Source organism: Acanthochromis polyacanthus, chromosome 9, assembly GCF_021347895.1.
Source record: "Acanthochromis polyacanthus isolate Apoly-LR-REF ecotype Palm Island chromosome 9, KAUST_Apoly_ChrSc, whole genome shotgun sequence".
Lineage (NCBI taxonomy): Eukaryota > Metazoa > Chordata > Actinopteri > Pomacentridae > Acanthochromis > Acanthochromis polyacanthus.
In genome coordinates, this window is record NC_067121.1 from 15,709,387 (window position 1) to 15,732,618 (window position 23,232).

General features: G+C 40.0%; 1 protein-coding gene, 1 long non-coding RNA gene and 1 pseudogene across 2 annotated transcripts; 2 read left to right on the forward strand and 1 right to left on the reverse strand.

Annotated features, from left to right (window-relative positions):
• Window positions 1-582: 582 nt before the first annotated feature.
• On the reverse strand, window positions 583-5,699 carry LOC110970776 (excitatory amino acid transporter 1-like; annotated as a pseudogene).
• A 1,185-nt stretch (window positions 5,700-6,884) lies between these two features.
• Window positions 6,885-19,330, forward strand: cplx4c (complexin 4c). Its single transcript, XM_051953670.1, is given in 3 exon segments — window positions 6,885-7,485; window positions 15,390-15,477; window positions 19,115-19,330. Coding segments are annotated over 3 exon segments (474 nt in total). The 5' UTR covers window positions 6,885-7,315.
• On the forward strand, window positions 8,771-11,201 carry LOC127535510 (uncharacterized). Its single transcript, XR_007944343.1, has 4 exons — window positions 8,771-9,040; window positions 10,351-10,450; window positions 10,782-10,889; window positions 11,061-11,201. It is a non-coding gene; the product is annotated as an uncharacterized LOC127535510 (long non-coding RNA).
• Window positions 19,331-23,232: the final 3,902 nt, after the last annotated feature.

The following is a 23,232-nucleotide window of genomic DNA, read 5'->3' on the forward strand; positions in this document are numbered from 1 at the left end:
TGGCGGAACTAACAGCCAGCAAACTACAAGTATTTCACGGACAGCAATTTGGGGGTTGAAATCAGAACTACTATTAAAAACAGCAAAACTTTTTATTCACGTGACCCTGTTCTAATAAAGCACAAACAGCAAACAAAACAAATGGCAGAACTAACAGCCAGCAACCTACAAGTATTTTTTACCTTCAAAAGTAGCGACAGACTATTACATATTAACAACCTAAACAAAACCCTGACGTATTTTCTGCGTCTGTCAACAGACACCGTCACAGTCACTTTAATGTTAGCGGACTCTGTTGAATGGGTAATTTACATCACCACAAACAAATCTCACAATATCACAGTAAATGGAGTTTGTGGGTTTTTTTTAATGGTTGATGCTAGAGGTACGGACCGTATCCGACAGGCTCTGCACGCAGATTCACCTCGAATCACGGACGCGCCTTCATCAGAGTAGCCGGCTCATTAATATTTATGTCACAGGCTACGAGTACGATCCGTATCTGTAGACACTACCTGTAATCCTTTTAACAACCACACATCAGAAGACTCTTTGGGGTTGAAAATTAATGCTCCATGCATCTTAAAGCTGGGAGTTTTCTTGCACCAAGTTTTTATCTGCAGGACAGGAGTTCTGTAGCTCATGTCTGGACAGATGCTGCACTATACCTGTCACGGCTTAGGCGGGTTGGACCCGAGCAGAGAGCCTCACAACCAAGGATGGTGGAATGAAGAGGGTTTTAATTGTTTACTGGTGGTTATGGCAGGAGTGCAGGGACGTGGGAGGCTGATGGGGGGGGGGGATGTGGCCGGGTGGGTCTGAGACCGGGGATTGGCGGTCATCTGTGGTCCTGGGGAGGACCAGAGTGACGCAGACGGAGGTGGGGGGGATCCCTGGCGGGCAGACGTTGGAGGGGAATCGTATTCGGTGGATGAGGAGGGGTTCCGAGGAGGCGGGAGCAGCCGATTGGCTGCTGCGGGTTCCAGAGGTCAGGAGGGAAGCAGGTCGGGGGTCCAGGCAGGAACAGGGGGTCCAGTGAGGGGGAAACCAGTGCCAAATGGTCTGGGGAGAGCCGGAGGGGAAGAGGGACGGCGGGGGTCCCGGACAGCTGGGTCTAGACGAAGCAGAAGAGAAACAATGTTTAAACACGCCAAAACCTCAACTGACTTCAGGAGGCTAGAGAGCAAACTGACTGTGGAGTCTTGTTCAACAATCTGGCAGGGAGTGGAAGGATGAGCCGGTTCTTATTGCAGAGGAGTAATCAGGTGAAAGTCCTTCAGCTGTCCGGGAGCCGTAGAGGTGGTTGATTGCCTGAGTGGAGTCAGCTGGGAAGCCGAACGCCACTCAGGCGCCGAGCTGTAGGGGAAGACAGGGGTAGAGGAGCGGATGGGAGACAGAGTCAGAAACCGAGGGACAGAGAGAGAGAGAGGGGAGCATGAGTGGAAGAGAGGAGCAAGAGAGGGAGAGGAGCAGGAGAGGGAGAGGAAACAGATGGGGAAAAAGGGGTATTTGGGATGTCAGGTGGGAAGGACGGGGGTGAGGAGGGAGCCCTGACAATACCGACACGGATACAGTCACCAAGCACATTGGTAGCAGTCCTGACACGATCCCTATAACTGCACCCACAAGCTATGAGTCAGCATGACTCCACCAAAACTATATCGTGCTTTCAAAAGGACATGATCATGCTACAAAATTAATTATGTTACAAGTGGAATAAAAATATTCCTGCATTTATATATTTTTGCTCAAATATTTTTGTTTTTGTTCTAATATAATTCAGCTTATTACTGTCCTTGAATATATTGGTATTACTCTAATTGTAAAGAGCCTCACTGACAGAATGTATTCATCAACCTTGAACCGTAGCCAGTGCTTACAGTATCCTAAACTAACACAGTCCACACTTTCCAAAAGCCTTATTATTATCAAGATCTGAACATGGCAATAGCTGCATGTGCACTCACAGAATCCAGTCAAGAGTCATGAGTAGTGATATGTCCTCAGTGGGCAGTCCCGTTGATGCCAACACAATCACCATGGATACCATGCCAGCCTGTGGGATGTCTGCTCCACCAGTACTTGCAGCTGTGACAATCAAACTAAACAATAGATACAGTAATGGCTTTGTAATGGAAAAATAATTTTAGATTCTATGAATTCAGACAGAACCTATTAACTGAGATCTTAAGCTTGACCAGTCATGCTTGTGGAGGTAAACACTGAAAATGTGAATATCCTACATAATGTTAGTGTTCTTTCTACTGTACATTAGCTAAATCTGAAGTGACTCATGAAAAAGATTTTATACCTGCCAAGTCAGGTAGAATCCAAGCAAGGTGAAAGAAGAAAACATACACATGAAGAAAGGGATATGTAAATTAACAAAAACCTTACCACACACTACGAATGTGAAAGCCTGAAAGGTTATATTTGCAGTATTTTTACAATTATTCACTAGCCTAATTTCCTGAAGACATATATTTATACATTACTGTTCAAAAGTTTGGGGTCACTTAGAAATGTCCTTATTTTTGAAAGAAAAACTTTTTTTCAATGAAGGTACCAATAAATCAATCAGAAATCCAGTCTAGATGTTGTTAATGTGGTAAATGACTATTCTAGCTGGAAATGGCTGATTTTTAATGGAATATCTACATTGGGTACAGAGGAACATTTCCAGCAACCATCACTCCTGTGTTCTAATGCTGTATTGTGTTAGCTGATGGTGTTGAAATGCTAATCAATGATTGGAAAACCCTTGTGCAATTATGTTAGCACAATAAAAGTGTGAGTTTTTATGGAAAACATGAAATTGCCTGGGTGACCCCAAACTTTTAAAAGGTAGTGTATGTAATGCAAGTGTATTGTACATATGAACATACCTGAGAACAATAATTTGTCCTAGACTAAATCCATATCATTAATCTGGGCTATAAATAAAGCAGCTATTGCTTCGTAAAGGGCTGCACCATCCATGTTCATTGTGGCTCCGACAGGGAGCATGAAGCGCGTCACTTGTTTGTCCATGTTGTGATTCTGCTCCATACAATGCAGGGTAACAGGGAGGGTTGCAGAGCAACAACAAAACCCAAAACGTACTGACTATTAAAGTCCCAGATATTCCACTGTTATTCAGTGGATGTTAAATATGAAGACTAACCTGGATGAAGTCCCAAAAACAGTGCTGAGAGCCTGGAGGAGCCCAGCCATAAACTTCAAAGGCTTCTTACATGTCACAATGAAATAGATGAGGGGCGAGGTGAAGAAGCTGTGGATTATCAGGCCAGTAATCACAGTAAGAGCATACATGGCCCATCTGTCCTGTGTCTGTCATCTTTACCACCTGTCCTGCCAGCAGGAAGATGATTCCCACTGGGGAATACCTGTCAAATAAAGAGGTGAGATACAGCAGGAGAGATGTGATTATACAGGCCCACTGTAGGCCTCCACTGAGAAAACACTACACTCTTATCAGCTAAATTGGTGGTACAATATATTATATGAGATTTACACGTCTCCATGTGACTTGTTCATGTTAAGCATGTAAGAAAAAAACACCCAAGCAGTTAATTGCTTCTTGTACACCCACAAATATGTGGAACGCAGGACATTTGAAGAGCACTAGAGACAATTCCAAATCCCTGTAGAAGTAACACTGAGAATATGTGACAGAATAATAAACAAAAGCAGAGAGATGCAAATGAAAGGGAACACTGACAAGACAATCATCCATCCATTCTCTATACACTGCTTTATCCTCACTAGGGTCGCAGGGGGTACTGGAGCCTATCCCAGCTGACTCGGGCGAAGTAAGGGGACACCCTGGACAGGTCACCAGTCTGTCGCAGAGCTACATATACAGACAAACAATCACTCTCACATTCACACCTATGGGCAATTTAGAGTAATCAATTAACCTCAGCATATATTTGGACTGTGGGAGGAAGCCAGAGTGCCCAGAGAAAACCCATGCATGCACAGGGAGAACATGCAAACTCCATGCAGAAAGATCCCAGGCACACTCCGGGATTTGAACCAGGGATCTTCTTGCTGCAAGGAGAAAGTGCAAATCACTACTCCACTGTGCAGCCCGAGAGGAGCACCTAAAAAGAAAAAAGGGGAGGGGAAAGAGAGAGAGCACTATCTGGGTCTGGCAGCAGCCTGACAAACATAACTCTTCTGGTTTCAGTTCAGCAGGTTTCTGGCTAAAGCTGCTATACCTATGCTGGATTTTCTGGCCTGTTTTCCTAGAGGGTTGCAATTGTGTGAGTCACAGATTAATATAAACTGTCCAAATTAAACCTCTTACACCACACATTCCCTTGTTGGGAGTTATTAAAAGGATTGCTCCTATCTCTATAAACTCTATAGTCCAAATCATACTCAGTTGGAGGGCAATGTGCAATATGTATACAAATGAAATGTATTTGTGATTCATTAAGTAGAGAAATTTACAGCATATGTCAGGGTAACACTGTGAAGCCTTCAAGTGTAACACATAACTGATCAGCTTCACTGTACAAAACTGAATCTAAAGTAATCCACATATACAAAATGGTGCTGTGAAAAAGCATCTCAATAACAGATAAACATTTGTTTAGAGTTATGTGAATATCCATGTAATCATTACTCTGCCAAGAAACGCGACAGTTATGTGACAGTCATCTTTGGTTTGTCTGTCTGTCTGTCTGTCTGTTTGTGTCAGAGCTCCCTTCTCATCCCCTGTCTTTCCCATCTGGCATCCCAAATACCTTTTTCCCCATCTCTCTCCCTCTCATGCTCCTCTCCCCCTCTCCTGTTCCTCTCCCTCTCATGCTCTGGTCTCCCATCCGCTCCTCTGCCCTGTCTCTCCCTCTGCAGCTCGGTGCCTGAGTGGAGTCTAGCTTCCCAGCTGACTCCACTCAGGCAATCAACCACCTCTCCGGCTCCCGGACAGCTGACGAACATCATTCTGATTACACACCTCTGCAATAAGAACCGGCTCATCCTTCCACTCTCTGTCAGATTGTTGAACAAAGACCTCACAGTCAGTTTGCTGTCTAGCCTCCTGTTTAATCTGTTCAGTTTGCCAGTTGTTTTACATTGTTTTTTCCTTCTGCCTCTGCCAGATTCAGCTGTCCGGAATCCCTGCTGTCCTCCTTCCCCTCTGGCTCTCCCCAACCCAGTCATCACCGGTTTTCCCCTCCTGGACCCCCCTGCTCATGCCTGGACCCCCATTCCTGCCTGGACCCCTTCTGTCCCTGCTTGGACCCCCGGTTCCTGGCCAAAACCCCCCACTACACCAGCCGTTCCTGCACTCTGGTTTCCCCATCCCGACCATTATTCATCCCCGGCAATAAATCATTCTAAATCTCCTCTGGTCTTGGTAGCGTGGCTCTCTGCTTTGGTCCAGCCCTCCCTAGTTCGTGACAGTTTGCAACATTACTCAAAAGCAGACCAATGGATTTGGATGAAATTTTCAGGGAAGGTCAGAAATGACACAAGAACAAAGTTGTCTACAATATGATGAGGATTTTATTGTTCAGCTCATCTGAAAGGGACTATGTGCATAGTTTTAAACTTGTGTGAACACACAGCAGTACATTGTCTTGTACTGCAGAGCTGTCTTTGCCGTTATGATAGTAATACAAGTAGTTTTAACAGCTGACCATAGAATGCTCATAAGAAGGATTAAACACCCGTTTGAACCCTTTCATGTTTCATTATGTTTTTAAAAATCACAGTGGATTTAATAAGCTTTTAATACATGACTGAAAAACACTGTCAAAATGGGGGGGGAAAGCGTGCTCATGTTCCTCAAGTAAAGACCCATCTTTGGCAACACTGCAATATCATTAGGTTGATTTCATCATTCCATTAACATCACACTTTGTTTGCCAGTTGATCCTTGTGAAACTGCCATAAGCAGTTTTGAAAGCCACATTCAAGTCCTCCTTTAATTCACAAACTGGACTGAGATGTTGACATTGAACTGGCTCCTCCAGGACATGAACATAATAGTGATTAGATTTTAGTGATGCGACTTCTAGTCTGGATTTGAAGATTTCTGTATCATTGCAAGATAGCGGCACAGCATCATTGTAACTGACTAAAAGTGAACACTACAACAAAACATGAGCTCAGGGTTCTGGCTTAACTGTCCACACATGTACTGCCTTTACTGTAAGAACTGAGACTCGGCAACCGGTGACTTAGAAAGGTTTGATAAGCAGCTATGTTCCGCTTCAACTTCTAGCAGTCATTGTCAACAGATTCAATTTGTGACAAAGTCTCATTATAGAAAATTTCTAAACAAAATACACAATATGCAAAGCTTTTAGCACCCTTGGAGCATAATTTAGCATTCAGTCTCACACAACAGAGCAAAAAACGTCTGGTGGAAATAAGGACGTTTTAGAGGATGATACTATTTTACAAAGAAGTTTATTTAGGTGTATTTTGCCAAAACCTTCATTTGAACTTTTGAAATAATCTCAGGTTTCAGGTGTGTATGTGTACTAGAGAGTCTGCAGACATTGGATATGACAGTTTGGCTTCAACTAACAGGACAGGAGAATATCTGAAACAAATCCTGTGTAATTAGGTGATCTTAAGTCCTACAAGGTTAATGTCCAGAGTCTTATTAGTTGTGTGTTAGGTACATAGGTTTTAGGTCAGGGAGGTGTTAAGTCCACAGTGTCCCAAAAGTACAGCAGTAGAGCTGATCAGGAAAATGTAATGCTTCTTTAGTCTCCTTCAGTTCCAAATCCGCTTTTAAAAATAATGGGTGCTTTCTGGGGTACAGTTAATATAAACACTTTCAGTTTAAATTGAATTTACCAGTTTTGATAAAGAATAACATTAACACAACCATTTTTATCACTCTGCCAAGGAAAGCAGCGGAGTTATGTGACAATCAGCGTTGGTTTGTTTGTTTGTCTGCCTGTTAGCAACATTATTCAAACATGGACTAACAGATTTGGATGAAATTTTTTTGAATCTTGCAGGTTTGGCAGGAGGACTACATGGCCTACAGCCTGAGGGTCTATTCAGGAGCATCTTGTTGACAAAGTAAACACCCTCCATTGTCGGTATGCTGCCAATTATGAGCTAAGCTCTTGAGCGGTTTTACTCCAGCCACAAGTTATTAATACAATCTGATCATCCTGATACACAATAGGCACAGTTGTAATATGTGAAGTTTGTATAGTGAGCAGCTCTTGTAAACAATTTCTTCCTTTAAACAATAAGATTTAGGTTTACCACTACCTCACCCCTCTACTAGACTGTGGCTTCCCTCTTCCCAGTGGGACTGACAAACATTAGATGAACTATGGCTTTTCTCATGAATCAAATGTTGGGTGATAAGTTAAAGAGTTTTACCGGAGGAAAAGGTGAAGATAACAGCAAAGCAGGAGCAGATGGAAAGGAAACTGCAAAGTCCAAAGGCATGTCCAGGCAGGAGTTTGAGGAGTACCAGAGTACCTGGTGGAAGAAAAGTGAGTAAGCAGAGCTGCTTATATTCTACCCTCCTAGCAAAAGACTGATGATATAAAACAATGTTTACAGCAGGTGTAGCACAGCAGGTAAACAGAACAGGAGGCCCTGTTTAAAAATGTTCAATGTGAGCGCTGTGTGAAGATTTGTTTAAATTTTACACACAAACCAACATTTTTAAATAACATATTAAAATGACTGAATGTTTTAGTGTGCAACTGGAAGCAGTTTCTGTGATGCACATTTTATTGGCAAAAGTGAGAGTTATTAATATACAAAAATACAGCCACCAGATTGGCAGGTGTGATTAGAAAAAATTAAAGGTTTTTCTCTGAGCCTAATAAGCCTCACATCTTCTGATAAATGCTCAACAATGATATAGGGCACTCTATTGCTCTAAAAGCCAAAAGTAAATGCACATCCAGTAACACTGGGTGATATTGCAATGTGGACCATACTAATAGAAGATCCACAGTGCAATGTAAATAAAGAAAATCTGGTGGGTTTGCATTTCCTAGATTAAACTTATGATTCACAGAAGCTGATATCTGTTTTCTGAATAAAGAGGCTGGTCTTGTTGCATATGACTAAATAGACAAATAAAATCAACTAAAAGCCAGACTCGGTCTAGGTTTTGCTTTGAAAATGCCACAGGAAGGCTGTTCCAGAGATGTGAATCATAATAACAAAATAATGCCTCACGGCGAGTTATTGTTCTGACCATGGGTACAGTTAAAGGCCACTAAAACTTGATGGTTTTAGAAGGTTCGTAGGTTTTATAAACCAGTGAAAGGATCTTAAAGTCAGCTCCAAAGCAGGTACATAGTCAGCTAGAGACTTTGGTAACACTTTCTATGAAGCCCACATTTATAATACATTATAATGGCATCCATAATGCATTATAATGCATTCATAATGCCTCATAGCTACACTTATAAGCAAACATAATGCTTCATGATGCTTTATATCAACGGTCATAAAACATTATAATGTCATTTATAATGAATTATAATGACTTGTTCCATGGATGCTCATGAATACTCATGAACACTACATCCATAATGCTTTATGAGGTATGAAGCCCCGACAATCACAATGCATTGTGAGGGCATTCATAATGCTTCATAACTACACTCATAATGCTTTATGCACTGAAAAAGTAAAACAAAGCTATTGTACATTTAATGTATATTTTCACATTCGAATAACTGAAAATTATTTGGTTGATCACTGAATCAAATGTTTTTTAGGTTTGAATCTAGTATTTTTTTTACATTTAATGAATGTAAAATTTGCCGCAGGACATGAAACTGGAATTCTTCATTTGATCAGGATATTGTTTTAAATTGAATGTGGTTTGTGGGTGTAGTACACACGTATTTCTAGGGGGCGGTAACGCGCCAGAATGGTGGTTGCACCTGCCTGACCTAGAAAATGAAAGAAGACGGAGGATTGATACGAAAAAGGTCGAAGTGGCGGCAAAAGTGAAGAGACGGAGGACAGTAACCAGCACAACCTCACTGTTTTCAGAGAGCCCGTGGCACGAAAAGCAACTTTTGTAGTGAGTATTAAATAGTAGACATGATATACCGACGACGGTAACTTAAATTCAAGTAAATGTGTATCTGCCTTTGGCTTTACGATCGAGAGCGTGTGTGTGATAGCATGTTTTAGCTAGCGCTAATGTTAGCATACATTGTTCTAACCTTAGCTAGCAAGTACCTGGCTAACTGAACCTGATATTCGTTAGTAGTTAACGGTGACAACGTTTCTCAGCTAGAAGTCGCTGTGACGGTTTCTGGGGCTCATTATGTCAAAGTAGCCACGGTCACAGCCACCGCCGCCTTACGTCGCGGCTGTTGGCGGAGGCGGTCTGTCGCCGGACGACATAATGAGCCCGGTTGACATTTGCCCCGACCGCCGGCGACTCCCGGGGCTTATTGTGTTGTCCGGCGGCGGACCGGCGACCGGGGCTGAAGCGGGCACGATATCTCCATTTAGAAAATAGCTGTTGCGGGCAGGGCGGTTGACACCAACCGCGGCTCATAGCGTTTTCCTACGGTGACCGGAGTTCAACCGGGAATCATTTCTGTGCTGAAATCGCAGGTGCAGTGGGTGGGGGAGGGTCGATATTGGTCTCACGGTATTAAAAAAAACAACAGAAGATGGCTCAGTGGTCGTTCAAGCAGTCCAGTTGCTGGTGGTATCGACCATTGCTTAATGTTATTCTGTTTGAGAAGAGTTTCTATGAAGTTTTGTGTTTTAGCCATATGCTGAACAAACACAGTATAAAAACTAGAGGTGGTTAAGTCTCAATATTTTATTTTGATCTTACTGTTCTTCTGCTTTAAGGTTTTCAAGTCAGGTGTATAAAATAGGTGGCAATTGCATTTACCATATTTGATGTGAAAATGTAAAATTTGGATTATTTCTAGATTCACTGCTGAAATTATTTTTTCCAAGCATTTTTCAGTTTACTTGAATTTCCTTAAATTATGATTAATATTGAAGTTGCCACAATATTACACATTTTTGGGAAGCATTAGCAAATGTGACATTAGGAAAACAATTATTTTATGCAATAATTATTTTAGCTGGTTTAAAATGGAATCATGAAGGACTCCTAAAGCTACACATTTTAGCAAGTTCTGTCAATATCAAAAGGGTATTTGTGTTCTATGAAACAAATGATTACCTACTTTATAACTAAATGTTTCTCATTCAACTACAGGGAAGCTATGCTTGCACTAGGAATTTGAAATGAAAAGCCACTGTGGCTCACTCATAAGAATAACAATGAGCCACCTTTTGTTAATGGAATATTTTGTCCATTGGGCAAGTGGTTTTGAAGTTGTTTTCATCTCTTTGTAGGTTCTCCCAAGGATTACGTCTGAAGCAGACAGATCTTATTGAAGATGGTGTTACAGGCAGTAGCAGGACCTTAACCAAGATGGCTTCATCTCTGAGAAAAGTATAAAAACAGACCACATATTTGCTTTTATTTAACCTACTTGAATCAAATGTGCAGGGACCATAATCAGGCCATTCAAAATTGAATTTGTATAACGTGAAAAGGAGAATAACATCTCAAATTAAATTTCCAAAGTGGAATATGATTGAAGCCTTTGTTAACAGGAACAGAATTTCAAATCATGCTGATGGGCTGCATGATTTGAAATTTTGTCAAAACCTACCATGGCTTTACAGTTAGTTTTTGAGTACCATAGTTGAGGTTGGATGTGTGAATATAGTAATACACTTTAACAAAGCTTAACTGAATTGTCATTGTTTCCTACATGCAGGTCTGCAGTCGTGCTGTGTGCAAACTTTGAGTTCAATGTCAAATGAAAGTTGGTGGCCATCATTGCTTTGTTATGCTGGACGAAAGCAAGTTCTCACACAAAAGAAAGGTAAGGTGTGTGTGTGTGTGTGTGTGTGTGTGTGTGTGTGTGTGTGTGTGTGTGTGTGTGTGTGTGTGTGTGTGTGTGTGTGTGTGTGTGTGTGTGTGTGTGTGTGTGTGTGTGTGTGTGTGTGAAATGTCATTACCTGTGCATGTAAATTACAAAAAATATGTTTGACAGTACAACCAGGGGAGAATGGGACCAGCATGGAGACGGAATAAAAAATGGGTATTTGGTATGCTGGAAGTTGCGCAGACCACCAGGAGACCCATTTTCAAGATCCTCGCAAAGCGTTCCAAAGAGCAGCTTCTTCCCATCATACGGCGCAACATGGTCTCACGGGGATTCGTGAAACTGTCACGTCAGTTTTTGTTTCGGTTTCGTGCGCACCAACACGATGTCGTCATGTTTTTCGTGCCGCTCACCACGAGCGAAACCCGCTGTGGTAATCACATCTGAAAGTGGTTTATACCGGCGGATTCATGACGATCTAAGCTGTCCATCGGCGTTTGCGGCCGCCGCCGCGGCTTCGGCCGCCGGACATTCTTTAAATTCCTATGCAAATTCGGCGGATTCATGACGATCTAAGCTGTCCATCGGCGTTTGCGGCCGCCGCCGCGACTGCCATTGTGGCCGCCGGACATCCGGCCGCTGTTGCGGCACATCTGAAAGTGGTTTATACTAGCGGATTCATGACGATTTAAGCTGTCCATCGGCGTTTGCGGCCGCCGCTGCGGCCGCTGCTGCGGCCGGATGTCTGGCGGCCGCAATGGCAGCCGCAAATGCCGATGGACAGCTTAAATCGTCATGAATCCGCCGAATTTGCATAGGAATTTAAAGAATGTCCGGCGGCCGAAGCGGAGGCCGCAAACGCCGATGGACAGCTTAGATCGTCATGAATCCGCCGGTATAAACCACTTTCAGACGTGATTACCACAGCGGGTTTCGCTCGTGGTGAGCGGCACGAAAAACATGACATTGTGTTAGTGCGCACGAAACCGAAACAAAAACTGACATGACAGTTTCACGAATCCCCGTGAGACCGGGCTGTACGGCGCCATATTAGGAGGGGATCCAGCATTGTGACCGATGAGTGAAGAGCTCTATCAGAGGAAGGTTATGATCACCATACTGTCTGCCACAGGAGACACTTTGTAGATTCTGTAACCAGAGCCCATACACAAAACTTAGAGAGGGCCTGGCAAACATTTAAATGTGAGATTTGGCGTCATGGAGGCAATCGAACGACCAAGCTGTTAAGAGCATTTAAGAGTAATTGAGTGTTAGTACTGGCTTGGGAGATCGCATAGAAATGGCATTCTCGGGTGCCTTTTTCATGATATTAGAAAATTTAATGTTCATGAGTGTTGATATGGATTTATGAAAGGTTCTTTGTATTGTTTTATACCTCTTTTTAAATAGTTGCTTGTTTGTTCGAGCACCCTGAATAAACTTGTATTTGTAAATAAATTTATTTGTTTGTACTATTAGGGCATGGTCATATCCCAGCTGGCAAACATACTTTAGTGTGATCGTGCCCTTAAGGGCCAAGTGTTTACATATGTATACTGTTTACCTGTAAGTGTTAAGTTGCACTTTAAAAAGCTGCTTCAAGCAAACGTCCTTTAATGCCCCTCTGGGGGGAGGGCGTTCTTCGGTTAAATTTTGTATTTTATATCTCTTATAATAGTGGCTAGTTTGTTTGACACCCTGAATAAACTGTAAAAATATATTTGGTCTTTTTCTTACTTTGAATATGTATTTTGAATACCTTGAGTTTCCATTTCTACAGAACCCGCATTTACTGTGTTATGTTTTGCATACTAATCACTTAAGATGCAACATATATTCTTATAAATGCATCCAAATGCATCACACTTTACTTAGCCCCTACAATGAAGTGTTATGATGGATTATGCATTATTATAAATGCATCCATATGTATGTCACTTTACTTAATGCATACAATGATGACTAATGATACTTCATAGTCTATTATTACATACTATAAGTTGTCACTACAGTTGACTTGAGTTGTGTGTATAGGTAATCATAATGTATTCTGAGCAGTCAGTGAAGAGTGCATTATAATGCACTGTAAGTGCCCTCATGAAGCATAATATAGGTGTTCATAAGTACTCAAGAGCATCCATATAACTAGCCATTATAATTCATTATAAGTGATATGTTTTATGACTGTTGATATAGTGCATCATAAAGCATTATGAGTGTAGTTATGAAGCATTATGAATGCCCTCATAATGCATTGTGATTGTCGGGGCTTCATACCTCATAAAGCATTATGAATGTAGTGTTCATGAGTATTCATGAGCATCCATGGAACAAGTCATTATAATTCATTATAAATGACATAATGTTTTATGACCGTTAATATAAAGCATCATGAAGCATTATGTTTGCTTATAAGTGTAGTTATGAGGCATTATGAATGCATTATAATGCATTATGGATGCCATTATAATGCATTATAAATGTGGGCTTCATAGAAAGTGTTACCAAGACTTTTAAAATAGGTGTAATGTACAGTCTCTTTCAGGTCTTAGACAACACAAGTTAGTCTGAATTTTGAAGCAAAGCCATAATGTGAAGGAAACAAGTTTCTCAAACAATTTTAAAAAAAGTGGCACCATAATGGTAAAACAGAAATTCCTAAGTTTGCTGATCCTGCATATTTGAATCCAATCAGCTGTCCTCAATGATGCCTGAGGTTCTTGTTGACTCTCAAATTAAAACCATTTGGTGTAGTCTTGGCCTCAAGCTACTTTTCACCAGGACATGACTTATTTTATACTCAGTTTAAGTCATCATAACAAAAGTGTATGATCAGATCAAGTCAAGTCACATTATTATAAATTCAAAGTGCTTTCCAATATATTTGTTATTTGTTAACATGGATGCTGGAAGATTTCAATCTATAACAGCACAAAAAAGCTAAAATTGAGTTCAGTGTTGTAGAAATGTGTGGGCGTGTATTACATGGTGTTGTTTGCTTGTGAGGCTGTGTGTGATGCATGTGTGACATCAACGGATGCGCGCCAGGCTTATAGGATAGCTTTAGCTAGGGGTTTATTTTGTTGGGGCTCAAATTAGCCAGAGAAGAAGATTAGGCTCTGTGTGTAATAACTCAACAGGGCTCGGTTCCAGGAAGCCATTTACACGTCTCTTAGCCAGTACGCTTTAAAACAATAATTATTTAATCACCTTACAAACTCAAATGATTCAGAACAGTTGGTTGTCTTCAATTGCAAATTGTAATGAAATTAAAGTCTCCTTGTCCACGAGAAAATGTTGCTGCCGCCTGTACAGCACAACAGTTTTTTGTTTAACTTCAAGCAATTTGATATTTCTCATTTAATGATGGAAGTTGAAATGAAAGAAAAAAACAAAAAACAAATTTAATTTGATTTATTTGAAGATCTTATTAGGCTAGGATGTTGTTCTAGAAAACTTCTTGTAGTTATTCTTTTTTGTTATTTAGGTAATAAGCCAATAAAATAACAAAAAAACAAAGAAAAAACAAAACTAAGGTCTGGCTAATTAGACATGTGCTATGTTGTTAAATCTGAAAAAGAGACTGTATCTATCTGTGGTCCAGTCTCAGTTTCAGTAATTCCACACTGTCAAGAAACACAATTTATTTGCCACAGAAGTTCAGTGTCATTGAGTTTGCCTGTTGCAGTTCCTGTGACTCCACTGGAGAACAAAGTAGCCCGGTAACTGCTTAGATTGTCTTCGTGGGAGGGAGTAAGGTAAAGAAGTGCAGCCCTGGCCAAGACATCAAGTAACCTCGAATCTGTGCCAAGCTGCAGCTCTCGGTGCAGCTAATCTTATTAAAGTAGCGTCAGGGCCTTAGCAGACCCCCCCTTAAATAGAGACAAGTCAAAGCAGCCCCTTCGGGTCAATCTGAACTTAGTTGTGACAAAATACAAAGTTCAAAATGCATCATGGCTATAAATTTGTAAATAAAATTAGAATGAATGAACTGAATCTCCCTTTGGGGATGAATAAAGTTATTCTATTCTATTCTATTCTATTCTATCATACAGCATAAAGGTAATTCTATAATCTAGAAATGGGAGTGATGTCATTCTCACGGCTCCATAAATTCTCATACAAATTAGATGAAGGCAAGTAAACCAAAGCAGTGTAGTGTGAGTTGTTAATCAGATTAATATTATGTTTCATAGAAGGATCGTTGTTCTTATTGTTTTCCTTTGCTAACAACATCACTGTAATGTAATAATGCTGGAGATGATAGACACTGATTTCTAAGGAAATTTTTCCTCCAAATGCACAATGACTTTGTTTGTCTGAATTTATACATTCAGTGAATTGTTGAAGTGTAAAAAGTTACGTTGCAGTGATACATATAAGCTTTTTTCTTCTGACTCACACTTGACGATTTTCGTGTAAGGACTACACTGCATTGTCCTTAAAAGTTTCACTCATTTAATTCACTGTCTCATATGTGGTGTGTTTGTTCTGCAGGACTCAGCGTGACAAGGACTTTGCCACAAAGAAGGCTGAGAGAGCAAATCTAACAGTAGCACTGAGAGATAAATATCGACTTCCAGAAGTGAGGAACTCTCTTGCCACCATTTAGCTACTCATTTGCTGACACACAATTCCACCACTATTTATTATCTCTGCCAAGAAGGTTATGTGACACCTGGCGTTTGTGTGTCCGTCTGTTAGCAAGATAACTCAAAAACGCCTGGGCAGATTCAGATGAAATTTTGAGGGGATGTAGACTATGGTAAGAGGAAGAGCTGATTTAATTTTGGTGGCAATCCGGAAAGGATCCTGGATTCTGTTTTTTTAGTATGTTTTTTAGTATGTGTTTTTAGTATGTGTTGTATTCCCCATAGATATATAATTTATATATATATATATATATATATATATATATATGTCATGGTAGAGACTGCGATTTGGTAGAATTGGAGTTTCTACCAGTAGAGGTTGCGATTGGAGTCTCTACCAGTACCGGTAGAAACTCCAATTCTACCGGTAGAGATTTGTCAGGGCTAAGGTTAGACTTTTAAGGTTAGGGTCAGGGGTCAGGGCAGGGGTTAGATCAGGGTCAGTTAAGGTTAGGGTCAGGGGTCAGATTTAAAGGAGGATGTTCTTATGGAGGATGTTTTTTTTTGTTTAATTTGTCTGATTCACATAAAAAGAATATACTGACCTTTAGTGGACTTGTATGTATGGTTTCTATAAAAATTAAAAAAAATAACTGTGGACATGGCAGGACCTGAAAAACATCAGCCAATCATTGCGCTCGGACCGAGGCATTTGGTTTGCTCCCTTTCCTGTCAATCAAAAATCTTCCAGCTCAGGCCTAGTTACGTAGATTACGTACGCCTTGGACTTAGGTGTTTTGTGTATGTGTTGCTTTGGTATAGCTTCGTAGTTAGCTGGCGACTTGTTTTGCTCATCTTTTTTACATAATGGCAGATAAAGATCCAGGAGGACCCAGCCGTAAAAGACAACTTCACGAGTGCTACACAAGTTTCTGGAGGGGGGCGTTTCTTCGTAAATGTTAAGAGGGGGGAGGTTAGAGGGGGGTGAGGGAGAGGTTGTATGTGCGCATGCGCATGCTACGTTCAAAGTCGTAGGAAATTAAATCTCCTCTAATGCCTTTAAGGTTAGGGGCAGGGGTCAGGGCAGGGGTCAGATTTAAAGTTCCATCTCTACTGGTAGAGATTACAATCGCAAACTCTACTGGTAGAGACTCCAATCGCAATCTCTACCGGTAGAGACTCCAATCGCAATCTCTACTGGTAGAAACTCCAATTCTACCAAATCGCAGTCTCTACCCTGACATATATATATTATTTCTATGGTATTCCCAATGCGTACTAGTATTTTGTCTCTTATCACTCACCAGAGTTCAAGTGGGAGTAGCAATGCATGCTGGGATGTGTTGTTTACCTCAGTTATAATGAAGGTCAATGTGAGCGGCAGAGCAGCAAATAAAGCTCCGATAGAATCTTCAATAAGTCGTCTTATTTCATGCAAACCACAATATTACATGGTGTCAGAGACTCATCGGACCGTACGCTTCTAAAGAAAGGAGTTAATGATGGAGCCATCGGGAGAGCCTTCACCGCAGATGGATTGGGATTCGGCAAACCTTCCCGACGCATGGCGGAGATTCGTGCAGCACGTAAAGCTAATTTTTTCTGGACCGCTAAAGGGAAAGGAGGAAGCGACCCAATGCAGCTACTTGCTTTTGTGGGTAGGAGAAAGAGGCCGCGATATTTTTAACACTTGGACATTGACCGCAGATGAAGCTAATAAGCTAGACACTTATTACGGACGCTTTGAAGAGTACCTCATGCCTAAAACTAACGATTTTTGCAAGGTACAAGTTCAATGAGAGACTGCAAGGCGAAGGGGAGTCTTTTGAGCGTTTCGTTACTGAGCTAAAGCTACTTGTGAAGCAATGCGGCTATGCTAATAGTGACGAGATGGTGCGTATTTGCCACTAACTCACCTCATGTGACAGAGAAGCTGTTAAATCAAGGCTCAGACCTTCAATTCCAGCTCATGATCCTTTACTGCATGGGTTTCCTGTTTTCCTCTCTATCCTTGGCGGAGGTCTGCACTCTCTGAGTGCTTTTCTAGTTTGTTCTAAACTGAATCATGCTCTCCCAACAGAACATTAGCACAAGCACATATTTATATTTGTTTGATGCCTATCTTCGTATCTATGTATTTTTAGCATTTTTATTTCATTAAGGTAACCTACTGCACAACAAGGTTTTGCTGTCAAGTGTTTTGATAATATAACTAAATGACAGGCATTTGATGGAAGGGGACATCTGTGCAGAAGTAATTACAGTCGGATTGACACACTGAATATTTTCCAGTACATATTATACATAATTAGCTAGTAACAAGCTAAGTTAGATAATTAGCTAGATAACGACTACTTTTGTTGGTTTCCTTGAGTGCGTTTCAACAAGTTTAATTACATTTACACTCAGGTGTCAGTCTGTAACAGACCGTGACTGTAATAGCAACAGAAAGCATGTTTCTGTGCTTCTTTTGCTATTCTTTAACCTTTAGATGCACGAGTGACTGGACTCTACACTCTTCCATAAGTGGGTCAAAGATGACCTTTATAAAAATCAACGCATTTTTATGCCATTTTTAAATAATTTTGGTTAAGAATAATGATTTGTAATATTGTTTGTAGTATATTTTTGTCCACAAAAGAATGATTTCATGGTTGAAATATGTTTATTTTTCACGTTTTAACAGGTGTTGATCATTTTTATAATTGATAAAGAAGAATATTACACAGAACAGCAATAAAGGAAAATCAACATCCTTTTTGTTGACATTTTTCCACTCTTTTCCTCCAGCTGTTGCTGCTCTCTGTCCCTCCAAGTTTGTGCACTTCATTACATCTTTCATCATATCTTTATCACTGATATGATATTATCAGTGATAAAGAGCTTGGGGCAGTAATACAAACTACAATTTCTTTAAAATTACATAAATAGTAACTTCAAAATTTTAATGGAATGATATCAAAAACATGCTTTATGAGGAATAGCTGTAAAACAGAATGATAACAATTTTTCCATTACAAACAAAGATGTTGCAAGAAAATGACCTCACTGGGTCATTTTTGACCCACTTATGCATCTCAGGATTAAAGCATTTTTTTTCTTTTATAAAATGTCTGTTTTAGAAATTTTTAAAATATAAAACACGTCATTCAACTTCATATCATGTGCAATTTAAACTTTAGTTGATTTTAAACCTATTCAAAGTTTAGGTAACTTTTCTTCAGCTTGAAGTCATGATTTCCAATCCCACCCCAACCTACTAATCATTGAAGCAAGATTTTTTTTTAAACTTGCAAAGGTTAACACCTGTGTTTATAATGATGGCAATTAAATACATATGGCTTTATATAACATGGGGATACAAGTTGAAATTGTCATTTTTTTAAAAGAATCATCAATTTAAAAATGTATGTTTATGCTATTTAAAAAAATAAATCAAATTGTGTGATTGCACAGGAAAGCCTCATTCCCCCCCCCAAAAAAAACAGTACAGGTTTAATTGGTTGGGTATAATTTCATTAGAATTTGTCATAACTTGAATCCAAACATTATTTCTAGAAACAAACATCTTTGGATTGCAGGTTTAGCCATCATTGTGAGCGTATTGCTAGTTCATGTCTTCTGTAACAGAGCTCCCAAGACACTCCTACAGTTCAGATGGTCGGAGATGACACTGACATGCCAGAGGACCTCACAAAAATGGTGGATGAAGATGAGGAAGAAGAGGAGATCAATGATTCATTCCTCAATAAACTTTAAAACATGGATGTGGATACCCTGAAAACCGAGGCCCAGGGCACAGTGACGGAGATGAAGCAGACAGCAGAAAAGTGCACCGTCACGTGACTGTCAGACATTGACAAAAAAGGCTTTGAGTTGATTTGTCATTAAAACTTAACCTTACGTGCACTTTTTTCAGGCCTTCAAAATGTCTCCACATGATCTGCATTATTAGAGAATCGGAGTTCAATGTGTTTTTAATAGAATTATTATTTTTATGCAACAATGTTCATCGTTCCTCTTGTACACCCACAGCTACACCTCCAGGCACCAGTTCGTCAAACTCCTGAAGTTTGCAGATGACACCACCCTCATCGGACTTATCTCTGATGGGGATGAGTCTGCTTACAGACTGGAGGTAGACAACCTGGTGTCCTGGTGCAGCAGGAACAACCTGGAGCTCAATGCCCAGAAGACAGTGGAGATGGTGGTGGACCTCAGGAGGAACACAGCCCCCCGTGCTCCCATCAAGCTCTCTGACTCCACAGTGCTCACCGTGGAGTCTTTCTGCTTTTTGGGATCCATCATCTCCCAGGACCTGAAGTGGGAGATGAACGTCACCTCCATAACCAAAAAGGCACAGCAGAGGATGTACTTCCTGAGGCAGCTGAAGAAGTTCAACCTGCCAAAGACTATGATGGTGCACTTCTACACGGCCATCATAGAGTCCATCCTTTCCTCCTCCATCACTGTCTGGTACCCTGCAGCCACCACTCGGGACAAGAGCAGGCTGCAGCGCATCATCTGCTCTGCTGAGAAGGTGATCGTATGTATCCTGCCATCTCTCCAGGATCTGTACATCTCTAGGCTTTTAAGGCGTGCAACCAAGATCCCTTGGTTTGTGTCCAAGGGTGACCCCCTCTCACCCTGGACACAAACTTTTTGAACCCCTCCCCTCAGGCAGGAGGCTGCGGTCCATCAGGACTAAAACCTCTCGCCACAAGAATAGCTTCTTCCCCTCTGCTGCATCGCTGATAAACACTGCCCGTGCCACTGCAAATCAGCTCTGTTGACTATATTAATTACTACTGCGTAGTAACTGTATATACCTTGTCCATTTTATCAATATTTCTTACATCGCTTTACTTACTATTTTATTTTATTTTATCTGTACTTGCACCAAGAGCACCAGAGAAAATTCCTAAGTGTAAAAACCTACTTGGCAATAAAACCGATTCTGATTGTGATTCATATTACCTGTTTCCCAGAAATAAAGTGCTTTGGCTATGGAAGCTTCTCTATCTCACAGCTCTTGAGTTCCTTCCATTATCAGAATTCATTTACTTTATTCATATGATGCTTAATTCGACTGACACTTTGGTTGCCTCTGTTAAAAACACTAATAATTATGATAACAATCATAGTACCTTTGCTATGAAGCACTTTTAAAAAAACAGAATTATAAAGTGTGTTACACAGGGAACTTCAGAGAAAACAGTTCAACCCCGTAAAATACAGAGACCGGCCTCTAAAGAACACAGCAAATTAAACCTCCCAGTAATTAATAAAACCTACTGGAGACCAAAGAAAAACAAAGACATTCGTAAAATACATTTTTAAAAGATGTCACTGACTGTGCCCTTTTCAGATGCAGTTTTGTTCATAGAGCTGCAACAATTTAGCAAACATAGCTATTTTACTGTTATCAGGAAAATCTTAATATGAATTCTAAAACTGAGAGGCAATTAGTGAAGTGTGAAAAACAGCTAAAGCATTGCTGTTGCTCTCATGTTCAGTTTTAATTAAGATTATGGCAGCTGCATTTTGAATGAACTCTAAGTGTGAAATATTTTTTCTTTTTTGTTTAACATGTGTGACATTCTGGAAGGTCAGTGAAGCTGAGGAAGTAGTTGATCTTTGAAGTTCTCCTTAACTGTAGAAACCATAAATGGACAAGACTAGTGATTAGCAACTACTTTACCCAAAATATACTTTGATTTCTCATGAGTGGTTTGAGATTTGTGGACAGAAAGGTAAGTCTACTCTGCAGAGTGGATATGTATTTTGGAGATTATTTCTAGCTTTTCTTCATCTAGCTGGAGGAAGTTTTGAGGTGTCCAGTTTTTGACCAGTGAAAGACAAAGTTAGACTAACTGACCTATGTGGTATTTACAAAGTGTAATTTGCAACAAAGGACTATCTATCTATCTATCTATCTATCTATCTATCTATCTATCTATCTATCTATCTATCTATCTATCTATCTATCTATCTATCTATCTATCTATCTATCTATCTCATACTCCACCTTTAACAAGGAGCATAACGTGAGTTGGATGTGCATGGAGCAAAATCAGTGGGTGCTTAACATATTTAAGATTATTTAGGACAGAAGAGTCTCTGAAACAGCAACATGTAATCCTTTTTGTGACAATCACTCAGCTTGTTAAGAGGTTAAAGACATTAAATTAGACTTTAAGTGAGGAAAGCTTTAACAATGGAAACATCTTAATCTGGATGAGCACAGGTTGTGTAAATTCTATGACTTTATGACAAACAAAAAGATTAACAGACAAAGTACTTGAATGCTACAAAGGTTTATTTTTCCTTCTGGACTTCAGCTGCATCAGTTGATGAAGTAGCATGAGGAATTCTGAGTTGCTTGTATCTATTGAGCACTATCCATGACGTTCAGTTCAATCCAGAGATCAATTTTTTTTATCCTTTCTACCTGCTTGACCCCTCTGTTCCTCTATAGTTACATCACATGATTTCTTTTAATCAATTAGTAAATGCCCTGTCCATTTTTTTTTTGCTTCCAATAAAATTTAACATATTTTAAACTCAAAGCAAAATTAATTTTAAAACATTTCATTCTGGGGTAAAATCCTTCAAACCATTCAAAAGTGAACCATGAACTTGCACATCCATGGCTGAACAAGATGTCCCCAAGTGAGCTTTTTCTTACCATTTTAGCTCCAGCCGATCACGTGAGCAGTTTTTCGGCATTTTACCCTCCCTTTCCATCATCTCCCTGTCATCCCCCTGCTGCTCACCATCCCCCTTTCCCCTTGTAAGCTGACACAGCGCCTTTAAACATTAGCTGCTTTCTTTCTAATAGGATCTCAAGGACTTAAATTGTCATCTGATAAAACTAAGGCGCTTGATAGCTGTGCTGCGCCCTCTTAACCAATTTGTACTCAATTAGGATAATGGGGAAACAAGCAAAGAGGGACAGCTTTAATATATTAATGTGATAAAATGATGAGATCTGAGAATGGATTAAACATTATCTTTCAACAGTGACAATAGCATTTCCAACTAGATGTACTGCAAACATTTTGAATTAGCAAACAGGTTTAAAATTCTAACAATTCTTATTAAACTAAATTCCATGCACAGGGTGAGCATCATTTTAAGGCCCCTGTATGTGTTGTACATGTTAGCTCACTACAATCAAGCCAGCATTAATATTATTAATATTACTAAAACAGCTGTACTTTCCCTGATATTACATACCAAAATTAGAAAATAATAGATCAACTAAATGAGCATTTTTTTTAGACAACCGCATATAAGATATAATGCAACCAAAAGCTGCTTCAGTGCGGACTATTGTTCTTTAAGGCATTTAGAATGTGACAGTATCCACTTTCAACATACATGCAACAGGATTTTACCAACAATTAATATCCACATGCATATTATTTATTAATGAAACTAATAATCATTATCATTCACATTCTCATATCCTTAGCTTACTAGGACAAACAATGATTCATTCAATACTTTACCATCGTGATATAGAATAGAAATGTTTTGTTAATTTGATTTTATAAGTAAATTTGTTTGCTACAGCAGAAAGAATGCAATTCCCACCACCTTAAATACAGACATGTAAGTCAAAATGTGCTGTAAATAAAAATAAACAAGAAGAAAAACATAAAAAGCAAAATGTAAAGGATGTGCAAATGTTTAAGTGTTTTATAGTGCAAAAAGTGTCAAAGAGTGCAAGAGTATTAAAAAGT